The sequence below is a fragment of the Dendrobates tinctorius genome, unplaced genomic scaffold (genome assembly GCF_039654945.1).
Source record: "Dendrobates tinctorius isolate UK_male_01 unplaced genomic scaffold, ASM3965494v1 ptg000003l, whole genome shotgun sequence".
Classification (NCBI taxonomy): domain Eukaryota; kingdom Metazoa; phylum Chordata; class Amphibia; order Anura; family Dendrobatidae; genus Dendrobates; species Dendrobates tinctorius.
The window spans coordinates 43,118,926-43,145,050 of record NW_027361671.1 but is presented as its reverse complement, the minus strand read 5'-3'; the positions used below and the strand labels follow the sequence as shown (position 1 = coordinate 43,145,050).

Sequence of the window (26,125 nt, the reverse complement as noted above, 5' to 3'; positions counted from 1 at the left end):
GTGGAACGGGAGATTCGCATCAGGGATGTGCAGCCGACAAATCTGCGCCAACTGTGTGATGCCATCATGTCAATATGGTCCAAAATCTCTGAGGAATGCTTCCAGCACCTTGTTGAATCTCTGCCACGAAGAATTGAGGCAGTTCTGAAGGCAAAAGGGGGTCCAACCCCTTACTAGCATGGTGTACCTAATAAAGTGGCCAGTGAGTGTATATGTTGTATGTATGTTGCATGCATGTAGTATATATGTATTATGTATGTAGTATGTATGTAGCATGTATGTATGTAGTATGTAGCATGTATGTTGCATGTAGTATATATAGTATATATGCAGTATGCATGTTGCATGCATGTAGTATGTATGTTGCATGCATGTAGTATATATGTATGTAGCATGTAGTATGTATGTAGTATGTATGTAGTATGTATGTAGTATGTAGCATGTATGTTGCATGTAGTATATATATAGTATATATGTAGTATGCATGTTGCATGCATGTAGTATATATGTTGTATGTATGTTGCATGCATGTAGTATATATGTATTATGTATGTAGTATGTATGTAGCATGTATGTATGTAGTATGTAGCATGTATGTTGCATGTAGTATATATAGTATATATGCAGTATGCATGTTGCATGCATGTAGTATGTATGTTGCATGCATGTAGTATATATGTATGTAGCATGTAGTATGTATGTAGTATGTATGTAGCATGTAGTATGTATGTAGTATGTAGCATGTATGTTGCATGTAGTATATATAGTATATATGTAGTATGCATGTTGCATGCATGTAGTATATATGTTGTATGTATGTTGCATGCATGTAGTATATATGTATTATGTATGTAGTATGCATGTAGCAAGTATGTAGTATGTTGCATGTATGTAGCATGTAGTATATATGTAGTATGTATGTTACATGTAGTATATATAGTATATATGTAGTATGCATGTTGCATGCATGTAGTATATATGTTGTATGTATGTTGCATGCATGTAGTATATATGTATTATGTATGTAGTATGCATGTAGCAAGTATGTAGTATGTTGCATGTATGTAGCATGTAGTATATATGTAGTATGTATGTTACATGTAGTATATATAGTATATATGTAGTATGCATGTTGCATGCATGTAGTATATATGTTGTATGTATGTTGCATGCATGTAGTATATATGTATTATGTATGTAGTATGCATGTAGCAAGTATGTAGTATGTTGCATGTATGTAGCATGTAGTATATATGTAGTATGTATGTTACATGTAGTATATATAGTATATATGTAGTATGCATGTTGCATGCATGTAGTATATGTTGTATGTATGTTGCATGCATGTAGTATATATGTATTATGTATGTAGTATGTATGTAGCATGTAGTATGTATGTAGTATGTAGCATGTAATATATAGTATATATGTAGTATGCATGTTGCATGCATGTAGTATATGTTGTATGTATGTTGCATGCATGTAGTATATATGTAGCATGTATGTAGCATGTATGTAGCATTTTATTAGCATGTATGTAGTATGTAGCATGTATGTAGTATGCATGTATGTATGTTGCATGTAGTATATATGTAGTATGTATGTTACATGTGGTATATATGTAGTATGCATGTTGTATGTACTGTATGTAGCATGTAAATTTTTTTTTTTTTTACATTCAACACATTAGCCGGATGATGGGACTACTACTGTCCCATCATTGGCTAATGTGTCAATCACTGTCATGGTAGCAGGCATCGCCCGATGGGACTTGTAGTCCCATCGGACTATGCCTGCACAGACCCCCGGAGCCTGCACAGACCACCGGCAGGCCGGCACAGCCCCCCGGCAGGCCGGTACAGACCCCCGGAGCCTGCACAGACCACCGACAGGCCGGCACAGACCCCCGGCAGGCCGGTACAGACCCCCGGGCAGTCGGCACAGACACCCGGAGCCTGCACAGACCACCGGCAGGCCGGTGGACCCCTGGGCAGTCGGCGCAGACCCCCGGAGCCTGCACAGACCACCGGCAGGCCGGTACAGACCCCGGCAGGCCGGTACAGACCCCCGGACAGTCGGCACAGACCCCCCGAAGGCCCGAACTGACGGCGCATCATGATGCGCACAGACAGCGCATCATGATGACGTCATTTCGGCAGCCAATCAGAGCCACAAAAGTGGCTCATTGCATTTTGGACTTCCGATTCCGGTATCCGATACGAAAAAAGTATCGGTACTCGGTATCGGAATTCCGATACGGCAAATATCGGCCGATACCCGATACTTGCGGTATTGGGAAGCTCAACACTACTAATGACACAAATACTGATGGGAGCAGCCTGTCCAATCAGCAGCTGTAACAGTGTAAAGTGTTGGGGGGTGTATGTATGTATTGTGCTGCTTTCACAAATACAGGATCACTGCTGTGTTCTTTCCAATGCTGGAATAATGATAAAGATGAGTGCTGGTGCAGTTTACTGCCAGCCAATGAGTGGGCAGTGGGTGGTGTTGGTCACTGGAGCTTGCTGGGAGTTTGGTGGAGCTTCACACATACACTGCACCAAATATGCTGCTGTGTATGTGTGAGAGCTGTCTCATTCACACAGCAGAGGCTTTGACACACAACAGATTGCACCAGTGACTGCCACCCCCCTGTGCAGATTAGAAGCTGCAGACCCCCATCACTGGCCATCACACAGTCTGTTCTCACTGCTGCCAGCAGCCTGGCACAGTGAGGGAAGGAATTACTGATAATGAGTTATGTATTGTAATCATGGAGTGGCCCAGAATACAGGACGATTTTCCCTCCTCCTCACTAGTTTCACTTTGCATAGATAACTGTTCAGTGTGTGTCTGGGGTAGGAGCAGCTCTCTGTTCTCTGCACTGAGGCTGCTGGAGGGGGAAGCATTCGTTACTGTGTGATGAGGGCTGTTTCATGTGGACAGGGAGGGCCTGTAGCTATGGAGGGTGAGGTTGTTGCTATAGAGCGCATATTTTGGAGCTCATCAAGAGAATGCCAAGAGTGTGCAAAGCAGTAATCAAAGCAAAAGGTGGCTACTTTGAAAAACCTAGAATATAAGACATTTTCAGTTGTTTCACACTTTTTTGTTAATTATATAATTCCACATATGTTAATTCATAGTTTTGATGCCTTCAGAGTGAATCTACAATTTTCATAGCCATGAAAATAAAGAAAACTTGAATGAGGTGTGTCCAAACTTTTGGTCTGTACTGTATATGTATGTGCTATGATTGGATCACCGAGGAGGAAAGAAAGACCAAGCTAAGCCACAGAAAACCAGAGAGGTTGGTAACTAAGCGGATTGCAGACCCCTGATCTTATCCACACAACCAGCAGTAGCCGTGGAGCGTACCTACGATGATTCTAGACGCCTCGACACAGCTGGAGAACTAAATAAGCCTAAAGCAAGAAAAAGGAAATCTAAACTGCCCCAGAGCAGACCCCAAAGGAATAGATAGCGCCCAAACATATATTGTCGGTGAGACAAGATGAAAACACAAACGCAGGTAGGAAAATAGGCTAAGCAAACGATGGGGCCCAAACTAACTAGACAGGACAGGAAAGGAAAGACACTGTCTGCAATCACGCAAAAAAAGCCCAACACGTCTGATAGAAAAAACACTAAAGTCACTAGACTTCTCCCACTTTATCAGCACTCTGGTATATTCTGAAAACAGAGCAAAGAGAGGCCAATCTAATAAGGGACAAAAACAAACTGGCACAAACCGTAACATAAGGATGGAAAATCAGCACAGCCCCAGCCGGGGCTGGCTGACCACACAAAACTGAAAGACAAAACCAAATCAAATGTGAACAATAGCAAAAGAACACTTAGCTTGAGTATGCAGGGACTGAGCTGGAAACTAAGACCTCAGGAGGCAGGAAAAAAATCACCAGCAGGGATAGAGGGAGTAGGCTGTCTTAAATCCAATCAGAAACTCCAGATGTCCAATCGTCCTCCTCATTATCAGACGGCAGACCTCTGTTAATTAGATCAGCTCCATTACCTCCTGTAACCACCAGAGGGAGCCCGGAAAGTTCACTAGGAACCAGAGGTAGGCCAGAAAGTGAATTCACAACATGTATGTATGTATGTATGTATGTATGTATGTATGTATGTATGTTATATATACACACATATATAAAATATATATATATATATATATGAGAAAAGAAGCCAGCGCTGCTAAGGTTAGAACGCATAACAAAGTGCATATGCACATAATATCTAACTGTATTCAAAATGAGATATTTGGCAAAAAAGTTGATCAATTCAATTGAGCCACCCCGCCGCGCCAAGGCAATCTCATGTGGGGGGTCCTACTCTACGTTTTTAATAAACACTGTGCCATTACGGCCTCCTAGATACATTAAAAGCAAGACCACTTTAAGTGCAATCCGTACCTGAGCATTTCTGGATCGCTCCCATGATGCCAGAAAAAGCAAGTGCGGATGAAGGCCAACCAGGTCTGAATGCAGACATGTCAGGTTTAGCTTCCACACATTGCCCGACCAGCAAGCATAGATGAAGGGCAATGCAGGTCCAGATACAGGTGCACAATTAAATAAAGCTTGGGGCAGGGCGGGGCTGCTGTGTGTGTGCACAGCAGCCTAGATCCATCACAGTGAACACAGAAAAAATGGCGAACATAACCCAGCGCGCACGGCAAAAGTGGTGGTCAGCCACATACCAACATACAAAAAAAGAGAAAAGAACCCAGCGCGCACGGCAAAAGTGGTGGTCAGCCACATACCAACATACAAAAAAAGAGAAAAGAAGCCAGCGCTGGCTTCTTTTCTTTTTTTATATGTTGGTATGTGGCTGACCACCACTTTTGCCATGCGCTCCGGGTTATGTTCGCCATTTTTTCTGTGTTCACTGTGATGGATCTAGGCTGCTGTGCACACACACAGCAGCCCCGCCCTGCCCCAAGCTTTATTTAATTGTGCACCTGTGTCTGAACCTGCATTGCCCTTCATCTATGTTTGCTGGTCGGGCAATGTGTGGAGGCTAAACCTGATATGTCTGCATTCAGACCTGGTTGGCCTTCATCTGCACTTGCTTTTTCTGGCTTCATGGGAGCGATCCAGAAATGCTCAGGTACGGATTGCACTTAAAGTGGTCTTGCATTTAATGTATCTAGGAGGCCGTAATGGCACAGTGTTTATTAAAAATGTAGAGTAGGACCCCCCACATGAGATTGCCTTGGCGCGGCGGGGTGGCTCAATTGAATTGATCAATTTTTTTGCCAAATATCTCATTTTGAATACAGTTAGATATTATGTGCATATGCACTTTATGTTATGCGTTCTAACCTTAAGCAGCGCTGGCTTCTTTTCTTATATATATATATATATATATATATATATATATATATACATACATACACATATATACACTAACGTTCAAAAGTTTGGGGTCACCCAGACAATTTTGTGTTTTCCATGAAAACGCATACTTTTGTTAATGAAATGAGTTGCCAAATGAATTTAAAATCTAGTCCAGGCATTGACAAGGTTCAAAAAAAAGATTTTTATTTGAAATAATAATTTTCACCTTCAAACTCTGCTTTTGTCAAAGAATGCTCCCTTTGCAGCAATTACAGCATTGCAGACCTTTGGCATTCTAGCAGATAATTTGCTGAGGTAATCTGGAGAAATTTCACCCCATGCTTCCAGAAGCGCCTCCCACAAGTTTGTTTGGCTTGATGGGCACTTTTTGCTTACCATACAGTCAAGCTGCTCCCACAACAGCTCAATGGGGTTGAGATCCGGGGAATGCGCTGGCCACTCCATTACAGATAGAATACCAGCTGCCTGCTTCTTCTTCCCTAAATAGTTCTTGCATAATTTGGACGTGTGCTTTGGGTCACTGTCCTGTTGTAGGATGAAATTGGCTCCAATCAAGCGCTGTCCACGGGGTATAACATGGCGTTGCAAAATGGAGTGATAACCTTCCTTATTCAAAATCCCTTTTACCTTGTACACATCTCCCACTTTACTAGCACAAAAGAAACCTAAGACCATCACATTACCGCCACCATGCTTGACAGATGGCATCATGCACCCTTCCAGCATCTTTTCAGTTGTTCTGTCTCACAAATGTTCTTCTGTGTGGTCCAAACACCTCAAACTTGGATTCTTCTGTCCATAACACTTTTTTCCAATCTTCCTCTGTCCAATGTCTGTTTTATTTTCCCCATATTAATCTTTTCCTTTTATTAGCCAGTCTCAGATGTGGCTTTTCCTTTGCCACTCTGCCCTGAAGGCCAGCATCCCGGAGTCGCCTCTTCACTGTAGACATTGACACTGGCGTTTTGTGTGTACTATTTAATGAAGCTACCAGTTGAGGACCTGTGAGGCGTCTATTTCTCAATCTACAGACTCTAACGTACTTGTCTTATTGCTCAGTTGTGCATCGGGGCCTCCCACTTCTCATTCTACTCTGGTTAGAGCCTGTTTGTGCTCTCCTCTGATGGGAGTAGTACACACCGTTGTAGGAAATCTTCAGTTTCTTGGCAATTTCTTGCATGGAATAGCCTTCATTTCTAAGAACAAGAATAGACTGTCGAGTTTCACATGACAGTTCTTTTCTTCTGGCCATTTTGAGAGTTTAATGGAACCAACAAATGTAATGCTCCAGATTCCCAACTAGCTCAAAGGAAGGTCAGGTTTATAGCTTCTCTAATCAGCTAAATTGTTTTCAGTCGTGCTAACATTCTTTCCCAAGGGTTTTCAAGGGTATTCTAACCATCCATTAGCTTTCTTACACAGTTAGCAAACACAAAGTACCATAAGAACACTGGAGTGATGGTTGTTTGAAATGGGCCTCTATACACCTATGAAGATATTGCATTACAAACCAGACGTTTGCAGCTAGAATAGTTATTTCCAGATTAACAATGTATACAGTGTATTTCTGAATCATTTAGGCTGTGTGCCCACGATGAGATTTTTAAGCGTTTTTGCCGCTTCTTTCGGCGCAAAAACGTTTAAAAATCGTGTACAGAATGCCCCCCCCATGCATTCCTATGGCATTCCGCACATGCTGTGCTAATGCTGCGCTTTTTTCCCGCGGCGGAATCGCATTGCGGAAAAAAATCGCAGCATGATCATTCTTTGGTGCGGAATCCCAAAGAATTGCCGCGATTCCGCACCCATAGGAATGCATGAGAATCGCTTACTTCCCGCATGTGGCTATGCCCACCATGCGGGAAGTTAAGCGTCTCATGTGCGGTTGGTACCCACGGTGTGGAGGAGAGGAGACTGTCCTTCAGGCCCTGGGTACCATACCCCTGTAAAAAAAAAAAAGAATAAAGAATAAAAAATCGGGGTATATTTACCTTCCGACGTCCCGAGCTGCCATCCCGGGCCACAGCGTTCCCAATAAAGCCTTGCGGCAAGGTCATGTGATGACGTGGTCTCGCGAGATCACTATAGTAACGCGAGACCAACGTCGTCACAGGTCTCACAAGGCATCGCTGGGAATGCTGAGGCCCGGGATGGCAGTGCGGGACGTCGGAAGGTAAATATACCCAGAAGTTTAAATTTTTTTTATCATTTTTAACATTCTATCTTTTACTATTGAGGCCGCATAGGCGGCCTCAATAGTAAAAAGCTGCTCACACTTGTCAAACACTATGTTTGACGAGTGTGACCAACCTGTCAATCACTTTCCAAGCGATGCTTCAAATCGCTTGGAAAGTGCTTGAGAAAATCGCGGCAAAATCGCGAACGGAATCGCGGTAAAATTGCGGTGAAATAGCGCGGGAAAAAACGGGCGATTTCTGGGAAGGAGTCCGGTTTTCACTGTGCGTTTTAAAACGCTACGTGGGCCCATAGCCTCAATGTTAGCTTCGTTGGAAAATACTGTGATTTTCTTTCAAAATAAGTAAATTTCTAAGTGACCCTAAACTTTTGAACGGTAGTGTACATACACACACACACGCGCTTAGGTCCACAAATATTTAGACAGTAACCGAATCTTCGTGATTGCATATGATATGCATGCCACTTTTTTTTAATTATTAAACAACTGAGATGCAATTGAAGTGTAGATTTTCAGAATTGGAGGGTGTGAGGGATCTCACAGAGGAAAGGGGGCGTCAACTTCGCTCACCTCAGGGGAGGGGAGAGAAGGATCCTCAGGGATCGGCTCTCTGGCGCCACCACTTGCTCCAGTGAGGGAACTACACCGAGGGCAAATAGTCGCCGGAAAGGCTTCCATTACAGGTAGGAGTTAGTGAGGCGCTCCCAGTGAGGGAGGATATATATCACCAATCCAGGCTGGAGATATATATCGAAACCTCCCGGCTGTCACTGCCAGAGTCCCTCACTAAAACAATACGGTATTCTACCACCAATTCCTCGTTTGACATAAGCCCCGTCCGATAACAGGCTTATATCGGGTCAGAAACAAACCCGGAGAGCGTATAATTGACCAACCGAGCGTGCGGATGTGGGGATTCGTGAATCGAGATAAAAGAGTAGCCCAAGATTCTTTCTATATTTAATCGCTGAAAAGGGGCACTAGAAATATACATGTATTAATTTACAAGAACAATATACAGGTATACATTCACAAGTGTAGTACAAGGAAAGGGTATAGATAGGTTGCAATTACTGTGTTATGTAGCCTGTGACCACAAGCAGGGGCTGATGGATCACAGGTCCAAATCTTAAAAACAAGGGACTGTCTTATAGCTCCTAGGTTGCTCCCTCCCACACTCTCCTGCCACCACCTGGGCGGGCTGACTCCCTCCTCCCATGTCTGAAAATAAGATTTTCTGTCCAGAACCGTGGATGGCCCATAGCTTTGCATCCGAAGCTCTGAATGGGTTGGTTGTGCCGCCACTGGGTTCTGCAGGATTTTAATACTCATACAGACCAAATATGCCTACCGTATGCAATTCCTGTTAGCTATGCTTTATAACTCCATAATGTAGGGTTCTGGATGTGGCTAAATAATATTGGCGCGTGGGGAAAGGAATGCCGATTCCGATAATGTGCTCGACTAGGCTCAGAGATATTGCATTCTGTTATTATAGGTCAGTTTCCAGATTCAATACCTCAGAGTCTGTTGTGACTTGTCGTACGACAGTGTCTCCATGTGCTTCAGTCACAAAAAAGAAATCTAGTTTCCTGTGAAGCTGCAGAGAGCTCACACCTTGTGCCAATTGCTAGTCTCCCGAGCTTCAAAGAACTTGTTCCTTGGAGTTAATCAAAGAAAAACAATGTTTTGCCATATATGGCCTGGGGGAACGCAAGGGTGGGGGCACATTCCAAGAGTGGATGGAGTTGTCCTATAATCCAAAATGGATTCTCCCTCGTCCCTCACAGAGGGGTTGAACCAAAATATTTTTTTAACAAAAATATCATGCAAAATGTTTAAGATTTGCAACCATTTTTCTACAAAGCCCCCTCATTTCAGGGGCTCAAAGTAATTGGACAAATTAACTTTACCATAAATAAAATGTTAACTTTTTAGATTTTATAGTGAATCCTTTGCAGGCAATGACTGCCTGATGACACTTGACAATTCATCCGGTTGCTTCCTTCTTCATTCACATTATCAATAAACACTAGAGAGCCAGTACCAATGGAAGTAATGCATTCCCATGCCATCACACATCCCATGCCACCATGTTTTACAGAGGATGTGATGTGCTTTGGATCAAGAGCCTTTCCAAGCCTTCGTCATACTTTCATCTTCCCATCATTCTAGTACAGGTTTATTTTAGTTTCACCTGTCCAAAGAATGTTTTTCCAGAACTGGTTAGTGTGAAGGGGTTTTTCTACACCAAGGAAACAATTCTGCGATCATTCACCCTGTTGTCTTACATCGAGTCTTTTTGAGTTAAGCTCACCAGTGTGCTCTTTTTTTGCAGAATATACCAAACTGTTGATATGGCGACTCCTAACATTTCTGCTACATCTCTGATGGATATCTTCTTTTTTGCTTCAGCCTAATAATGGTTGGATTCTCTTCCATCGAGAGCTCCTATAACCACATGTTGTGGGTTAACAACAGCAGCTTCCAAAGGAAAATTCCACACCTGTATTCAGCTTTAGGCCCTATAACTACTTAACAGATGATAAATTAACGAGGGAATAGCGCATGCGGCCCATTAAATAATTGTCCAAATACTTTTGGTCCCGTTAAAATGAGGCAGCTACATATTGGGCAGCTTACATATTAAAGAGCTGCCATTTCTAAACACTTACTTTAATTAGGATGTGAATACCCTCAAATTAAAGTTGAGAGTCTGCACTTTAAGCCCATATTAATTATATAACTGTACTCTGAAAATGTTTTGTTAAACAGCTAAAATGACAAAACTTATGTGCATATTTTACATGAATATATGAAGCTCTGTTCTTCATTCAAAAAAGCATTAAGAGTTATAAATGACTAGAGATTTAGGTGAATCGCTCTTTCAGACATAAAAGAAAGTCTATTTGGTGTCCCTTTTACAACCACTAGAAATTTTACTTGCAAAAAAGGTGTCAACCCAAAGCCAGACAAATCAAAGAAAGCTTGAAGAAAAAAAGACATGAGGTATACATAATATAATGGGTGCAGGTTGTCCTGTAAGAGGCTCCACTCTGGCCCAAACTAGCTTCAATATACAAGGATACACAGATGAAAGAAATATCAAAAATCTAGGAACATTTAATCTTAATATAAAGACATCACTTAGTGTTTGTAGAATTACAAAAGTTATTATGTATTAGGTAATCAAGCGATCAATGGAGATGTCCAGGACTGGGCTCTTGCAGCTAGAGAAATCCCAAATATGTACCGATGGGAAGGATATGTACCTTATCTTAATGTCTGCCACCAAATGTTTATAATTACCAATCAGCGTCAGGAGCAGTCCGTCCGCGAATTGGTGTGGCATTCGAACGACGCACACCACCACTACCGTCGGGAGATCTGTGGCGCTAGCCACTGATCTCCCAACTGTTGCCGCGGGTCATCTCCTTCCGCATGGAGGTCAGCGGCGATGCAGCCGGGAGATGACCGACGCAGCGCTCAATGTGCGGATGGTACCCAGGGTCCGGAGGAGAGGAGACTCTCCTCCATGCCCTGGGTACCATAAACCTGTAAAAAATATTAAAATAAAAATAGTGATATACTCACCTTCCGACGGCCCCCGGACTCTTTCCCTCCTCTCACCACGCGCCCGGCATCTTCCAGTCCTAGTAATGCTTTGCGCGAAAGACCGCTGATGACGTTGCGCTCTCGCAAGTGACGTCATCTCCGGTCCTTCGCACTAAGCATTACTGGGACCGGAGGATGCCGGGGGCCGTCGGAAGGTGAGAATAAACTTTTTTTTTTTAATTTTATTATTTTTTTACGTTGTATCTTTTATTATTGATGCTGCACAGGCAGCATCAATAGTAAAAAGTTGATCACAATTGTCAAACACTATGCTTGACAAGTGTGACCAACCTGTCAATCACATTCCAGTATACAGGGACAGCATATGGCTTGTGATTCATTTATTATGTCCCTCTATGTTGGTTCATTTAATAGTGGGATACATGTAACATATTGTGAATGGTGGGTGATTTAAGATATTGAGGGTGTAGACAATATGGCTATCACAGGACATCATTGTACTCGTATATGGATATGGCCAATGCTTTTATAGCTAACAACCCCTCTTGAAGAGGGACAGTATACTATGAAATCCTCTATGTTGTTTCATACACTCTTCAACATTGAAATCACAAACACCAAGAAGTAAAAATCTGGGAATTATGGAAATCACATGATAGATAGCCATGCTAATGATAGCCAAAGGATGAAAAAATAGAAATGATTTTCATCACATCTCGATTTATTCAGAATGAATTATGATCACCACACAAGACTTGCACACCTTTGCATGCAATAAATGAGGTTATTAATGGTTGTCTAAGCAATGTTCTGCCATGCTAAATGCCTTTGTGCATACAGATCATCAACATCCGCTGTTTGCGGCTCCCTTTGCATCGGTATCAGCCCCATAACCAAGTAGCAATGGTTAGCACGTTTACACTATGCAGGCTACTCGCAGTAGCACAAACAACATAATAGTCTGGCATTGTAGTGTGGCAGAATTGCTCCTGTGACACTTTGTAGCAGTGGCCTTACCACTGGTTCCACCACCAAAATCAATAAATTATCGTATGATTATAGTGTACCTGGAACAGGGACTAGAGGGGTTCAGCTATCCTACACACCACCCCATAATACCAGAAGTAGGACCAGTATGATGTTCCCTCTTTAAGGTTTTACCCACAGGGGCTCCTGACCAGTCTTCGGTAATCACTGTATTTAAGACCAAAGCAGAACTCCAGAGGTAATGATAAAATGTGGAGATCAGGACACCACATGACCACGTGGGCAATGCCTTTAAGAGGTCTTCCCAAGCGAACTTCACACTGCAAAAGGTACAGTTGATGAACCCTTCCAGTCTTCAATCAAGGTACACTAACAACTTGGTATTACATTGCTTTGGTGGTGGATCTAGCGGTACAGCCTTTTCTCCTAAGCACCAGGAGTCTTTTTTCAACACCACTATGCCAGACCATGTGTTGCCTTGCTACTGTGAGCAGTTTGCCTACAATGATCTGCAGCATCACTGAACTTGGTTACCATTAAGCACATCTGATACATCATTGGCTGGCAATTGCAAAGGTAGTTGCCAACAGAGGAGCTTGATGATATGAGTTCCTCAGATAATGATATATAACCTCAAGGCGTGCCAAGTTGTACATACTCACAAATAAATTGATTTTTTTGAAAAAAATTGTTTCTAGATTTTTATCATTTGCCTATTATTAACAAGTCTATCCTGTTTTTTCCATAATTCAACGACTTTTCTTTCTTGGGGTTGTAATTTACATGTTGAGAAGAGTATAATAGTGATATGTATGAAACATATTGGGCTCAGATAATATTACTTCATGCTATAGAGCCAATATCTCTATGCTAACAGCGTCTCCTGAGGAGTCTATAGGTACATTGCTGCATTTCCTTCACTCATTACATGGGCGCTTACAATGTTCAATAGCATAATATGCCAAATTATCATTATAGAGGACATTATCTGTTCTGAAGCTTTAACAGTAGGTTTTTTGGTTTTGTAAGCTGATGTCCAGGATAATAACAAAGAACAAAGCTTTATTTAATCCAACTATTTAAAAAGAAAGGGTGAAGGTAAAATCCAGAGCAGATTAATACATATATTAATCCACGTAAAAACAAGCCATCAACTCAGCCAGTATTAGTGGTCCTGCTCAAGGAAAGGACAATGGTCCCATAGCATTGTAGTGATAATTTGTTGGTGCTAAGGTCAAGACATAAAACAACTTGCTGCAAATTTGTTTTATTCACATCCGCCACCAAAGAGGAGATACAAATATTGTCCAACGTTTCGACGTATATTAGGTCTTTATTAAAAACATCTGTTTGAGTAGTGGCCAGGTGTGTGGGGTAATGTGGAGCCCACTCACCCATATGTCCTTGATAAAAACCTACCAGTAATACAGGAGGAAACGTGGAGCCATATCTGCGCCTCCTATATGGTGCCAGATCTATGTACCGTATATACTCGTGTAAAAGCCGAGATTTTCAGCCCATTTTTGGGGGGCCGAAAGTCTCCCTCTCGGCTTATACACGAGTCATATACCTGGGGGTCGGCGAAGGAGGGGGAGGGGGGGTGTCAGAGATCATACTTACCCCCTCCTGGCACAGTCTCTGCAGCCTCGCTTCTCCCACGGTCTCCCTTCCTTCCTTCAGCAGTCACGTGGTACCGCTCATTAAACTCATGAATATGCACATATTCATGATTTTATTGAGCGATACCACGTGATCGCTGAAGGAAGGGAGACCATGGGAGAAGCGGGGCTGCAGAGGCCGCGCCAGGAAGGAGTAAGTATATCCAATATTCACCTGTCCCGGGTCCATTGCTGCTCACCGCTGTCTGCTGCATCCTGTGTCAGTGACATTTAGGCAGCAGAAGGCGCGATGACGTGGTTAGTGCGCACCGTGCCCTCTGCTGGCTGAACAGTCACTGACACAGGAAGCGGCAGACAGCAGTGAGCAGCGATGGACCCGGGACAGGTGAATATCTCTGGTGCCAAGGCCCTGAGCGAGCGGCGACACCGGCACCTGGCCCCCAGCGAGGAGAGGTGAGCATGGCAATTTTTTTTTGCAGCAGCAGCGTATGGGGGCATAATATATGGAGCAGCATATGGGGGCATAATATATGGAGCAGCATATGGGGGCATATTCTATGGGGCAGCATGTGGGGGCATAATCTATGGGGCAGCGTATGGGGGCATATTCTATGGGGCAGCGTATGGGGGCATATTCTATGGGGCAGCATATGGGGGCATATTCCATGGGGCAGCATATGGGGGCATAGTCTACGGGGCCATAGTCTATGGGGCAGCATATGGGGGCATATTCTATGGAGCAGCATATGGGGGCATAGTCTATGGAGCAGCATATGGGGGCATAGTCTATGGAGAAGCATATGGGTGCATAGTCTATGGAGCAGCATATGGGGGCATAGTCTATGGAGCATTACATGGGGGCAGAGTCTATGGAGCATCACATGGGGGCATAATCTATGGAGCATCTTATGGGGCATAATCTATGGAGCATCTTATGGGGCCATAACCTTTATGGAGCATTATATGGGGCATATTATTCTATGGAGCATCTTATGGGGCAATTATTAACCCTTGTGCAGCATTTTATGGGGCGTATTTTGTATGGAGCATCTTATGGGGCCATCATGAACTGTATGGAGCATTATATGGGGCTCCTGATTCAATATGGATATTCAAAAACATTTAACCTACTGATGTCTCAATTTTACTTTTATTGGTATCTATTTTTATTTTTGAAATTTACCAGTAGCTGCTGCATTTTCCACCCTAGGCTTATACGCGAGTCAATAAGTTTTTCCAGTTTTTTGTGGAAAAATTAGGGGGGTCAGCTTATACATGAGTATATACGGTAATATATAACTCTCACATGACATGGATATATTCTATGGGGACAACCATTCACATCCTGGGGACACTCAATTCAGAAAAAAAGGTCATTCTGCTGCTAAATGTGTGAATATCCACAGAAGATTTCAGCATTTTTAATATATTAAGGCAGGGTTCCCCAACTCCAGTCCTCAAGGCCCACCAACAGGTCATGTTTTCAGGATTTCCCTTGTATTCTACAGGTGATGCAATTATCACCTGGGCAATACTAATGAAATCCTGAAAACATGACCTGTTGGTGGGCCTTGAGGACTGGAGTTGGGGAACCCTGTATTAAGGGAGAATTGAGCAGAAATGCACACCTTCCAGACATACCCTTCTTCTATAATGACCAATTTTTCTTTGTGTCTTCCGTTGTCAAGTTAAGCAGCTCTAGGGTGCGACTGCTTCAATGTGATCAATAGACTTTTGGTCCATTTACAAGGAACAATAATAGGAAAACAAAAAGGGATTGGCAGTGATGCTTGTACCCGAATATCACCCAAAAGTGAACCAAAACGCTTGTTTGTTAGGTGATCGGATCTTCATTGCCAGCATAGAAGTTGTGGTTATGGGCAGCATATCGCCTGGTGTAAATAGAACATGTACTGCCTGGGGACAGAACAAAGGCGTTAATAATAATAATGTTCCCACCAGCCCAGCGAAAAAGAAACTTATATGTAGCTGTTCAGCACTTGGTAATAGGTGGCTACCATGAGTTTAAATTTACCTTTATTTTACGCTCAGTATATTCTTTGGGATAACACCACTCAATATCTTAAAATGCACTGCGCAGCGGCTGATTTAAAGAGGCTCTCCATTCATATCATATTTCTGACCTATAATTCAGATTTTCAGTCATCAATATCAAGTTAGCAGTAGTCTGTGGGAACAGGAGCTGATCTGCAGTACCCAGCAGTGGCAGCTACACACTTAACATAACTGCACCTGTGCAGCTTTATACAGTTTCTACTTCCGATACCCGCGAAGCCTAGAACAGCTGATCAGTGATTCAGCCAGGAGTTTTACCCCCACCGATCTGATATTGATCCTATGAATAATATGTCCCAAGAACCCCTTTATCTTCTTAATGATCCCCTTTAGCGTTCAGGAAATATTAATTGGCCTTTGCCTTTAGATAGTCAGTATGTGTTACGTTTCCATTCTACACAGTTATACATGTAACTTTTGGGTACACAAAGCTTTTTTTCTTTTTTTGGGGTGGGGGGATACCCTCCACCCCACCTAATACTGCACGATATGGGAAAGGAAATGTAATAGAAAACTCCAAAATCATACTTAACACTGAATCCGTCTTAGGCCTGTTTCACACATCAGTTTGCCTCCATCAGTCAAAATCCGCCGTTTTGCAAAAAAACCCGGATCCGCCATTTTTATTAGCAGATCCGTTTTTTCCCCATTGACTTGCATTATCGGCGGATCTTGACGGATGGGCATCCGTTGGATCCGGGGTTTTTTTACAGATCCGCCAAAATTTTGGCGTCCGCTGACATGACAAGACGGACCTCTCTCTCTTTTCCAAGCACGGTTCCTTTAAAATTCAGCCTTCGCCGGATCTGTCTAAACAACGGTCTGGTGCCACGTTCCTGTCAGTCCTCCAACGAATCCGTTTTCCGCCATTTTGGCGGTTAACAACTGATCTGAAAGACGGGTGTGAAACAGGCCTTAGTACACACTATGTATGGTTAAATATTCAACATATCAATTTCCAAAAAGGGAATTCATTATTTAGTTCTACTGTAAATTTGCTTCATAGTACAGAATATATTGGAATTGGTCTAATTCTCAAATGATTAATTTCTCCACTTCAGACCTGCAGGGCCCGGAGCCAAGTTCTGTTTTAAAAATGTTCATTCACACTTTACTTGTAAAGACAATATAGATATTAATTAAAAGTAAAATTAATACAATTCCTGACAACTGGGAAACTGAGTAAAATAACGCAGTGTATGGCCCCTGATGATCTACCGTATTTTGCAAACATTTTAATTTATTAAGTTGTGCAGTAAGAAAATACTCTTCTATTAACTTCCTCATTAAGTAGTTGGTTGTGGAGGTTTTCAACTTTTGACACTGGCAAAGGTTTGGAAATACCTGCATTGTACAATGAATGTTGGAATCAGGGTACCAACACCAACATAAAATTTAACCCCTTCATGACGGAGCCCTTTTTCGATTTTGCATCACGTCTCCACATCACATCCACAGTGGTGACAGAGCGTCATATGTCCCATCACATCCACAGTGGTGACAGAGTGTCATATGTCCCATCACATCCACAGTGGTGACAGAGCGTCACATGTCCCCACATCACATCCACAGTGGTGACAGCGCATCTCATGTCCCCACATCACATCCACAGTGGTGACAGAGCTTCACATGTCTCCACATCACGTTCACAGTGGCGACAGAGCTTCACATGTCTCCACATCACCCCAACATATGAGTACTGTGGGGTGAAGATTCTATAGTCACATGTGTGTGTAAATCTACATATACACCTCCTAATCCACTTCAGCTGCGGCAGAACCTCAGTCTATAGTACTGTGTGTCTACAAGAGTCTAAGTGTGTGTGTATGTGTGTACGTGTCTACATATCAACCTCATAATTCACAGCTCAGCTGCTGAAGAACCTCATAATACATTTTAGACCTCCTTCATATGTACATGTGAAAGTGTGGCATGTTCCAGTTTTACCATTTGTGCGTATGTGTGCGCCATCCATGTGATGCATACTGCAATATAATGCATTCAAGAAATACTGATTTTTATGTGTTAAATGGAACCGGTCACCAGAAGAAAATGCTATTAACCTGCAGATATGGGGTTTATCTGCAGGTTATGGCATTAACTTGCCCGGTGCCAGAACGTAGCCAAACAATGCAGGGAGAAAATGAACTTTATTCCCCCCTGCAGTGTTCCGATTTCGGTCAAGGTGGCAGCGCCAGCTCAGTCACTGTTCCAGAGTGTACAGAACTTTGCTGTAACCGCGTCCGATCCTGATTGACAGCCGATGGGCAATGCAGAGTCAGTGTCAATTCAGGGCTGGGGGCATGGTTAGACCAGCTCCTCTGTAATCTCAGAACAGGGACTAAGCCATTGCCGCCCCTGTGACTGAAAGGAGGGAGGTTAGGGAGGGATACATGAGTGAGGGAGGTTAAGGAGGGGATGCATGAGGGAGGTTAGATGGGGATGCATGAGGGAGGGAGGTTAGGGAGGGATGCATGAGGGAAGGCCGGATGGATGAGGGAGGGAAGGCTGGATGGATGAGGGAGGGAATGCTGGATGAATGAGGGAGGGAGGGCAGGATCGATGAGGGAGGGTTGAATGGATGAGGGATGGATGCATACAGCACATTATACTCACCTATGTAGAAGCCTTTTCATTTCCCTGCTGCCTTGCACCGTGTGCTAAAGCAGGAGGCAGAGGAAGGAGGGTCTGGTAGAGAATGGGGGCATGAGGTCTGCCAGACAGGAAAACTCTAGTCAGGGAGTGAGCAGCTCTTCCAGAATGAGGAGAGAGCTGCTCACATGATTGGTGTGATATCTAGGACACCATGCAGAATGCTGACAGGGAGTATATTACAAACGGTCAACTTTCTTCATCCTAGGTACACACAAATTAGACAGAAAGCCTGGACAACCCCTTTAAGTTGGATTTGGAATACTGAGGTTTTGGGGCCCAAGAGATTGACTTACTAAAAAGTCTTTCAATCTTAAGCCATGTAGGATTTTTTTTCTATTTAGTGTCTAAAAATGCTTTTAGACCATGGAGCCACAATGAATTTGTTCCCTTGCTTTGTCATAACACAATTGGTAACAAAAATATTTTTTTGTTTTTAATATAGCAAGAATACGCATTATCAAACATCATAGTTTATTTTTACAATGTACCTATTTTATATTACCATTTACTTACTTTGCCCAGTAATTCTCCAAGGGTCACATCTTCATGATTGAGAATCCATTTTTTATCCTGTAGAAATAGGAAAAAAATCATATCACTCTACACTTGATAAAAGATCTCTTAAGCAGATGGGGAGAACTGTAGAGAATATTACAATTACTACCACACTGCTGAAACCATCATAAAAGCTCGTAAAATACTCTGGCACAACAGGATATTAAAAGCTACATTGCTGTAATTTCATTTTACAGAGCAAAGCCTACAGCACGATGGCGTCTTTATAAGCATAGCACAGCATGTCCCGTTACACAATGATCCGGATATGGCCCCGTCTGCTTTTGAATACTAAAATTACTTACATGGTAGCAGATAAGAATGAAGCGCTCATAATGTCTAGTGATTCCTTATCAGCCTAATATTTTACGCTTGGAATAACTCAATTCTTGTCCTCTAATATGATAAACATTCATTTCTGCCACATTGTAAGAACATAAGAATGATAAAAACGTGTTTTCAAATACACTGGAAAAATTAAATTAGGCAGATATTAGAAGTAAAGCAATGGAGAAACAAACATAGGTAGTTTGTCAATGTATGGGTCAATAGTCACACAGTATTCATTAATCTGCCTTGTTCTACTCTGTGATACATTTCTTCTGCAAGGAGCAGTTTCGCCTACAATATTAAATGAAAATAGGGAATTTTCACATATGTTAAAACTGAAATTATTTTTTATTTTGAGCAAAAGATAGGTCGTCTACAGGCTCACTCACAATAAAGGCCCTGACAGACAGGGTTGAAAGGGGCATTCCCATCTCCCAGATCATATTCCAATATGTAGATGTAGTAATAACAATATTGGCAAATTACCTTCAATAAAAAATGTAGTATAGCTCTTCCGATTAACTATGTCTCTTTCCTCATGTGCAGGTATTGCAGGACCTTAGGTATCCATGTTTATGACCACTAGAAACTAGCTGTCTCTGTATCAGTGGTCGTTACCATGGATACATAAGGTCCTGCAATCCCTGTGCAAGAGGAAAGAGACATTAAAACAGAAAAACTACGCTACATTTCTAATTGGAGGAAATTGCTACTATTATTATTACACCTACTACATATTTGGACAGGATCTTGGAGATGGAAATACCCCTGTAAGTCAGCAGGATCAGCCAGCCATCTGATGAGTAGAGGCCTTTTGATGCGCTCCCAAAAATCATTTTGGTGGGGGAGGGGTAAGGATTGGCGATTTGAGTACAAACACCAAATCCTTTTGTTCTACAGAAGATAAGCCTGTGCCAGGGGTGTCTGACAGTGGCTTTCTGTTTTCTAAACGCTGAGAGCTTATGAGCTTAGAAAAGCTTTCATGTGTGTAGGGTAGTTGCTGGCACAAATGTTGACTGAACGAGCGTTTCGTGGACAGCCATCTATGGTGTATGACGATCTCAAGACACAGGTTCATATGGATGTATACTACTAGATTTGGTGACCATGCCTGACTGTCAGCAGTGTAGCTGGAATTTGGCTTTTATAATAGTCATGTCTGGTTCAGCTGGTTAATGTAAGCTTTTAACAGGTGACTTGGCATCCAGCACAAGAAGTAGGTTACTGTGTCTGGTCACTGGCTTCTATCTATAAGAAATAATAATAATCTTTATTTATATAGCACCATCATATTCCGCAGCACTTTACAATTCAACAGTTCATACACAAGACATAAGTAAAGATAATACAACAATATAAGCAAAATAATGACGAGCCTGCTCGTAAGAGCTAGCAATCTACAATGAGGTGGGAGTGACAAAGCACAGGTGCTTATTTACAATGATGCTCCAGCCATCTTGAGGGAATGCGGGATAGGTAAAGGGTGAATTAGGCTGTCACCAGCCAATGTTTCTACTGCTTGTGGGTGCAGTATAGTTCGAGGAAAATTATGTTCAGAGAAAGGGTGAATGGGCCATTTATAAAAGGACTTCAATTAGGTAACGTGATGGGCCGCCTTAAACAGATGTGTCTTTAGGGAGCGCCTAAAAAAGTTTAAGTTGTGGTTTGACCTAATTTCTTGGGGTAGGGCATTCCAGAGGATTGGTGCAACTCGTGAGAAGTGTTGGAGCCGAGAGTGGAAGGTATACATTAGTGCGGATGATAGTCTAAAGTCGCTTGCGGAGTGTAATGAGCCGGTAGGGCAATAAAACTGCTTCAACACCTTACAGACATAGGACATATTGTTATAAGCTGGCTAGTACTCTGTCTTTGATGCGGATTCAGCCACTCTCCTTGTGGTTGTTAACCTGTTAAGTGCCTCAGTCAAGCCATGACAGAGGTATATACAGTCTGTGGCCTATGCTATTAAAACCACCACCGTCCCGCCTCAATGCGATCATGGGGTGCCAATAGGATTCCATGACAGCTGCGGGTTTGCTGAAGACCCCTGTGCCTGTCGTGACGGCACTTTAATGAATGTCAACCTATGGGCTCATCCCCAATTGTGATACAAATGGAAGAATGAAATCTGACAAAAAAAAAAAAAAAATCAGATTAAACTTACCATAATGTTTCTCTATGGTGCCACTCACATCTGCAACTATTTTCTCATGCCCATTCGGCATGCGAAAAGAATAGCAGCATGTGCCAGATTATCAGATCACACACACCCATACAAGTCTATGGGTGTGTGTAAAACAGTGCACTGCACTCGGATATCACCAGAGTGGAGTGCAATTAAAACAGACGCCGGCAGCAGTGGAGATGGAGAAATTGCTTTCTCAGTCCCCTCCACAGCTGTGGTCCGATCTGGTCATGCGAGAGAATAGGAGACCAGAGCACTGACACTGGATCACGCTCGCAGCAGAGCAGGAGCCGAGTGTCGTTAGCATATCGCATCAGATGCCATACACTAATGGGACCCCAGCCCATGTCTGGTTTTCACGGAAGATAGATGTTTGCTATACACAGCAATACTGTGGTATCGCTGTATCCAATACAAATGATCAATCACAAGTTCAAGTCCCATAAGGAGACAAACAAATACTGTGAAAGAAAATTTTTTTTAGATAATAGTAACTACATTATTTTGTAATATTTTATTCTAAGAGGTTATCAAAAAATCATATTTACCCCAAAATGGTATCAATGAAAATTTCAGCTAAGGGCACCAAAATAAGCCCTAACACAGATCCATTCTCCAAAAATTGTCAAAGTTACAAGTCTTGGAAAATGGGAAAAAGTCATTTTTTTTTATTTTTTGTGTGAACTTTTTTTTTTTTTACCACTTGAAATAAACAATAAAAACCTCTGCATGTTTAGCTTCACCACAATCGTACTGACCTGGAGAATCATATCATGCTAACAATACAATGAACGCTGAAAAAAGAAACCCCCAAAACACTGGAGGAACTGTGCTTTGTAGCAATTTTGACACACTTAGAATTTTATTCTCGTTTTCCACTACATCATGACATAAAATAGATGGTGTCAATAAAAAGAACACCTCGCCTGCAAAAAGCCAGCCCTCATAGGGTTATGTTGCCAGAAAAATAAAGTTATGGCTCTTGTAAGAAGGGGAGAAAAAAACGAAAGCGAAAAAATGAAAATCTGGAAGAGGCAAAGAAGCGGCTGAATTTCCATTGATTGTAAAGAATGTCTCCAATGATACTTTTCTGCCCAACGGCAGACTGGAGAGTATTCTGCAGGGGCAACTGAGACTATTGTACTTCGCTTCTAATAATTAGAATCTTACATGATATTCGCCGACTGCAGAATAGTTGCCTCTGCCAAAGTACTAGCTAAAGTGCAAGTGCATCGCTCAAAACCTGACAGGGTATTAGGATGGAAATTCTCTCAGGTTACAGTGCATAATTTTTATTTTACCCTAGGACCTGGAAGAAAAATAAAAATAAATTGAGCAATATTTTAAATATTTCCTAAACTGTGAATACTGTTAAGATTGGGATTCTCCCATGTTTGAGAAGCCTTGGATTGAGGCACTCAAATCTGTTCCTATAAGGGGCATGAGAAGGGGCCAAGCGAAAGCTACCCTGATTTTTTACATGGGCTTTGTCAACCCCTTTTCCATGGAGTGTTATGCCAGTAAAAGAGAAAGGAGAACTTTTTAATACACACTCTGAGGGCTTCATTTGCTCCTTTATTTCCTCATACTTGCCAATGGTACTGCACCAAGTACCTAGAATCTTGCACCAGATTATGCTACTCTCAGATTAGGTAGTAACAATGTGTTAATAGAGACCACAATGCCAGCAATGTGTCACTTACTGGTCTGCTTCCGGTACTTTTGGCAAAAATAAAAATCATTTAATCAAAACAAGAGGACTAGTAAACCTGCTGCCATGTAGTCCTCCATATTCATTATCTCTATATAACCCTGATCCCACCACCTATTGATGGCTGTGTACACTGTGCATAGGCAAAAAGTTGCCAATCATGGTATGGGCGGGGTTATACAGAGCTCAGCATTTTGACAACCGAAATCTGTAGCAGATGAAACATTGATTTTATCAAAATTGCAGCAAGCAGCCCAGTAAGGCCTGTTTCACACTTCCGTTTTTGTGTCCGCCAAACGGATCCGTTTCCGTTTTTTTGAAGGAAACGGATGCAAACGGATCCGTTTTTTAAAAAACGGATTCGTTTTTTGACGGATCTGCGGTAACCGCTATGGGACAAAAACGGATCCTGCAAAAAAAATGGCGGATCCGTTTTTTTACGGAAACCAACGGATTTTGACGGATTTGAAAAAACGGAAGTGTGAAACAGGCCTAAGTGATACACTGCTGGAATAAGGGTCTCAGCACCTATATTATACGGCTCTCAGATGGAGAGGCAAAAACTTGATGCCAAATTTCTGTAAGGGGAATCTATCAGTAAGTTTTTGCTATGTAATCTGATAGTAAGGACAGAAACCCCGATTATAGTGATGTATCACTTAGGCTGATCATACACATTAGATGGGAGTCGCCTGTACAATTCTTTGGCCAATCGGTCAGCTGACAGCCATCTCAACAGAAACTTTCATCCACAAGAGCGTTCGCTCAGACGAATGCTCTTGCGTTCTCCATGAAATGCCACTTACAAACACTGTCTTATCTATGTGAAAACAATGCAATCGTCAGTCTGAAATTGGACATTCCCAATTGACATCTCTCCCGACCACCAGTTAACCGGCGCCCCATTAGATATTACACCGTTGGCCGAACCAGTCAACAGCGGCAGCTTCAGCTGACATTAGTTCAAGTGCTTACCTGATCAGTTTGTGAGCAGGCACAGCTATGAACACCTGAAAATAGTGGCTGCTGCTGCCTCGTGGCTGGGAGATGACCTCCTCCAGGATATATAAACACTACATTAGGCTGCACTGCTGTAATAAGGAACCCTTATAACCAGGATGAGCCATTTCCAGAATACATTTCAATGCTGGACTAGCATCTTTTTCAAGTGAAAAAACATTTGCAGGCACCCAATGTTGACAATTTGCACTTTCCAGCCTCTTGAAAACCACTCGCCATGCAATTGAAAAAAAAAACAAAAAAAAAAAAAAACGCTAGTCCAGAGTTGAAACGTTTTGTGGAAATAAAATCCATTCAAATAAAATAATCTTGGTCCAAAGAATTCTTCATTCTTCAGGCAGCACTTCTGTAATCATCCAAATTGGTCAACTATCCAGGAGGCGATCATCCCTTTGCCACGAGACAGCAGCAACTTATTTTCAGGTTAGTTGTGCCTGGACACAACTTGATCAGGTGAGCACCTTCCTTTTACTTTTCTTATACCGAAAAGTGTATGGTCTTGTGCGCTTTTGATCCCCTACAGTTTTTCTGACAGTTTAAGGTCACAGATTTCTCTTCTGCAGATTGTGCAGAGCTCTGAATGCTGAGCTCTGTATAACCCCGCCCACACTACTGATTGGCAGCTTTCTATGTACACTGTATACTGACAGTAAGCTGCCAATCAGTGGTAGAGTTGTGGTTTACCAGGGACACGAGACACCTAGTCAAAATCCTTATATAAATCTTGCCTCCTATTGTCATACTTCAGCAGAATAACCCAACTTGGGTCATACTAACCCTTAACCTTCGCTGCACCAGACAACAAAGTGGGATCTTACAACTTTCACATCTGATCAGACTCGCTTCCCAATAAGATGTAGTTCACATTTCTTATGACCAAACAGTTATGTATTTCAAGCACAGAATAAAAATAAAGTCTATAAAGATCAAGAGCTTTTCTACCAAGGCTGCATGAAAGTGCTACTGAAATGTTAAAACACTGAACAAACTATTTATACCTCGGTTCAGACAACACTCGAGAGGGATAGAACAAGGAACGTGTCTCCAAGGATCAAACCAAGAAGCATTAAGCTGTCGGGTTAGAAGAGGCTAAGTGGAAAGCGCAAACAAGGCAAGAAAATGCCATAAAAAAGGTTATTTCTACAATTGTTACAATGGTGGTGAGGAAGTGGAAACGGTGTCTTCCAGTTTAGTACAGTCATTAGACACGCTTCTAGACTTCATCACAGCATCAAACCTTGTGGCAAGCATCTGTGCAAACTGATTTTATCATGCTCCAATCCATCGAAAGTTGTAAAAACTTTGCAAAAAGTCTTGATTTAAAAAAAAACAAACAAAAAAAAAACACACTCCAAGTGTTCATTACAGCTTCTCTGCTGACATTTCTTTATAGTTTATAGATGACATATAATTAGTCTGTAGTCTGGCTCAAATCTGACAATAATGGCCTATCCACAGGATCAGGGATAACTGAATGGTGGAGTTCAGGCAACTGGGATCCCAAAATATCATCAGGTCAGGGTGTAAGGACTCCCCCGTATATATGGAGTGGGGATTGAGCATTGTTGCTTGATACAATGGAGGATTCAGTGCACCTGCTCTTGTGATCGATGGGGTAGGTAGCCAGAATGTTTGGCCAAAACTATTCAATGTGCATATATAATACATATATAGATGTGAAGCTGGGTAGGTGCCAGCCCTACTAAATCTGCATAACCAGTCCTCTTGTATACAATTAGTCACATGCAGCACAAGTTGGTCGTGCTCCACCCACAATAGAGATCGCCTGAAATGTGAGTAGAGCGCAATGAAAAGTAGCACTCACCACAAGCTGCAATT

The 26,125-nt window shown here is 42.3% G+C and overlaps 1 protein-coding gene across 4 annotated transcripts in view; it reads right to left on the bottom strand.

Annotated features, from left to right (window-relative positions):
• Nucleotides 1-26,125, bottom strand: part of FER (FER tyrosine kinase) — a 416,817-nt gene that overhangs the window by 154,913 nt on the left and 235,779 nt on the right. For all 4 annotated transcript variants that reach the window (XM_073548571.1, XM_073548350.1, XM_073548410.1 and 1 more), the window contains exon 15: nucleotides 18,999-19,055. In XM_073548571.1, coding sequence (XP_073404672.1) covers nucleotides 18,999-19,055 — 57 coding nt within the window. The remainder of the gene's footprint in view (nucleotides 1-18,998; nucleotides 19,056-26,125) is intronic.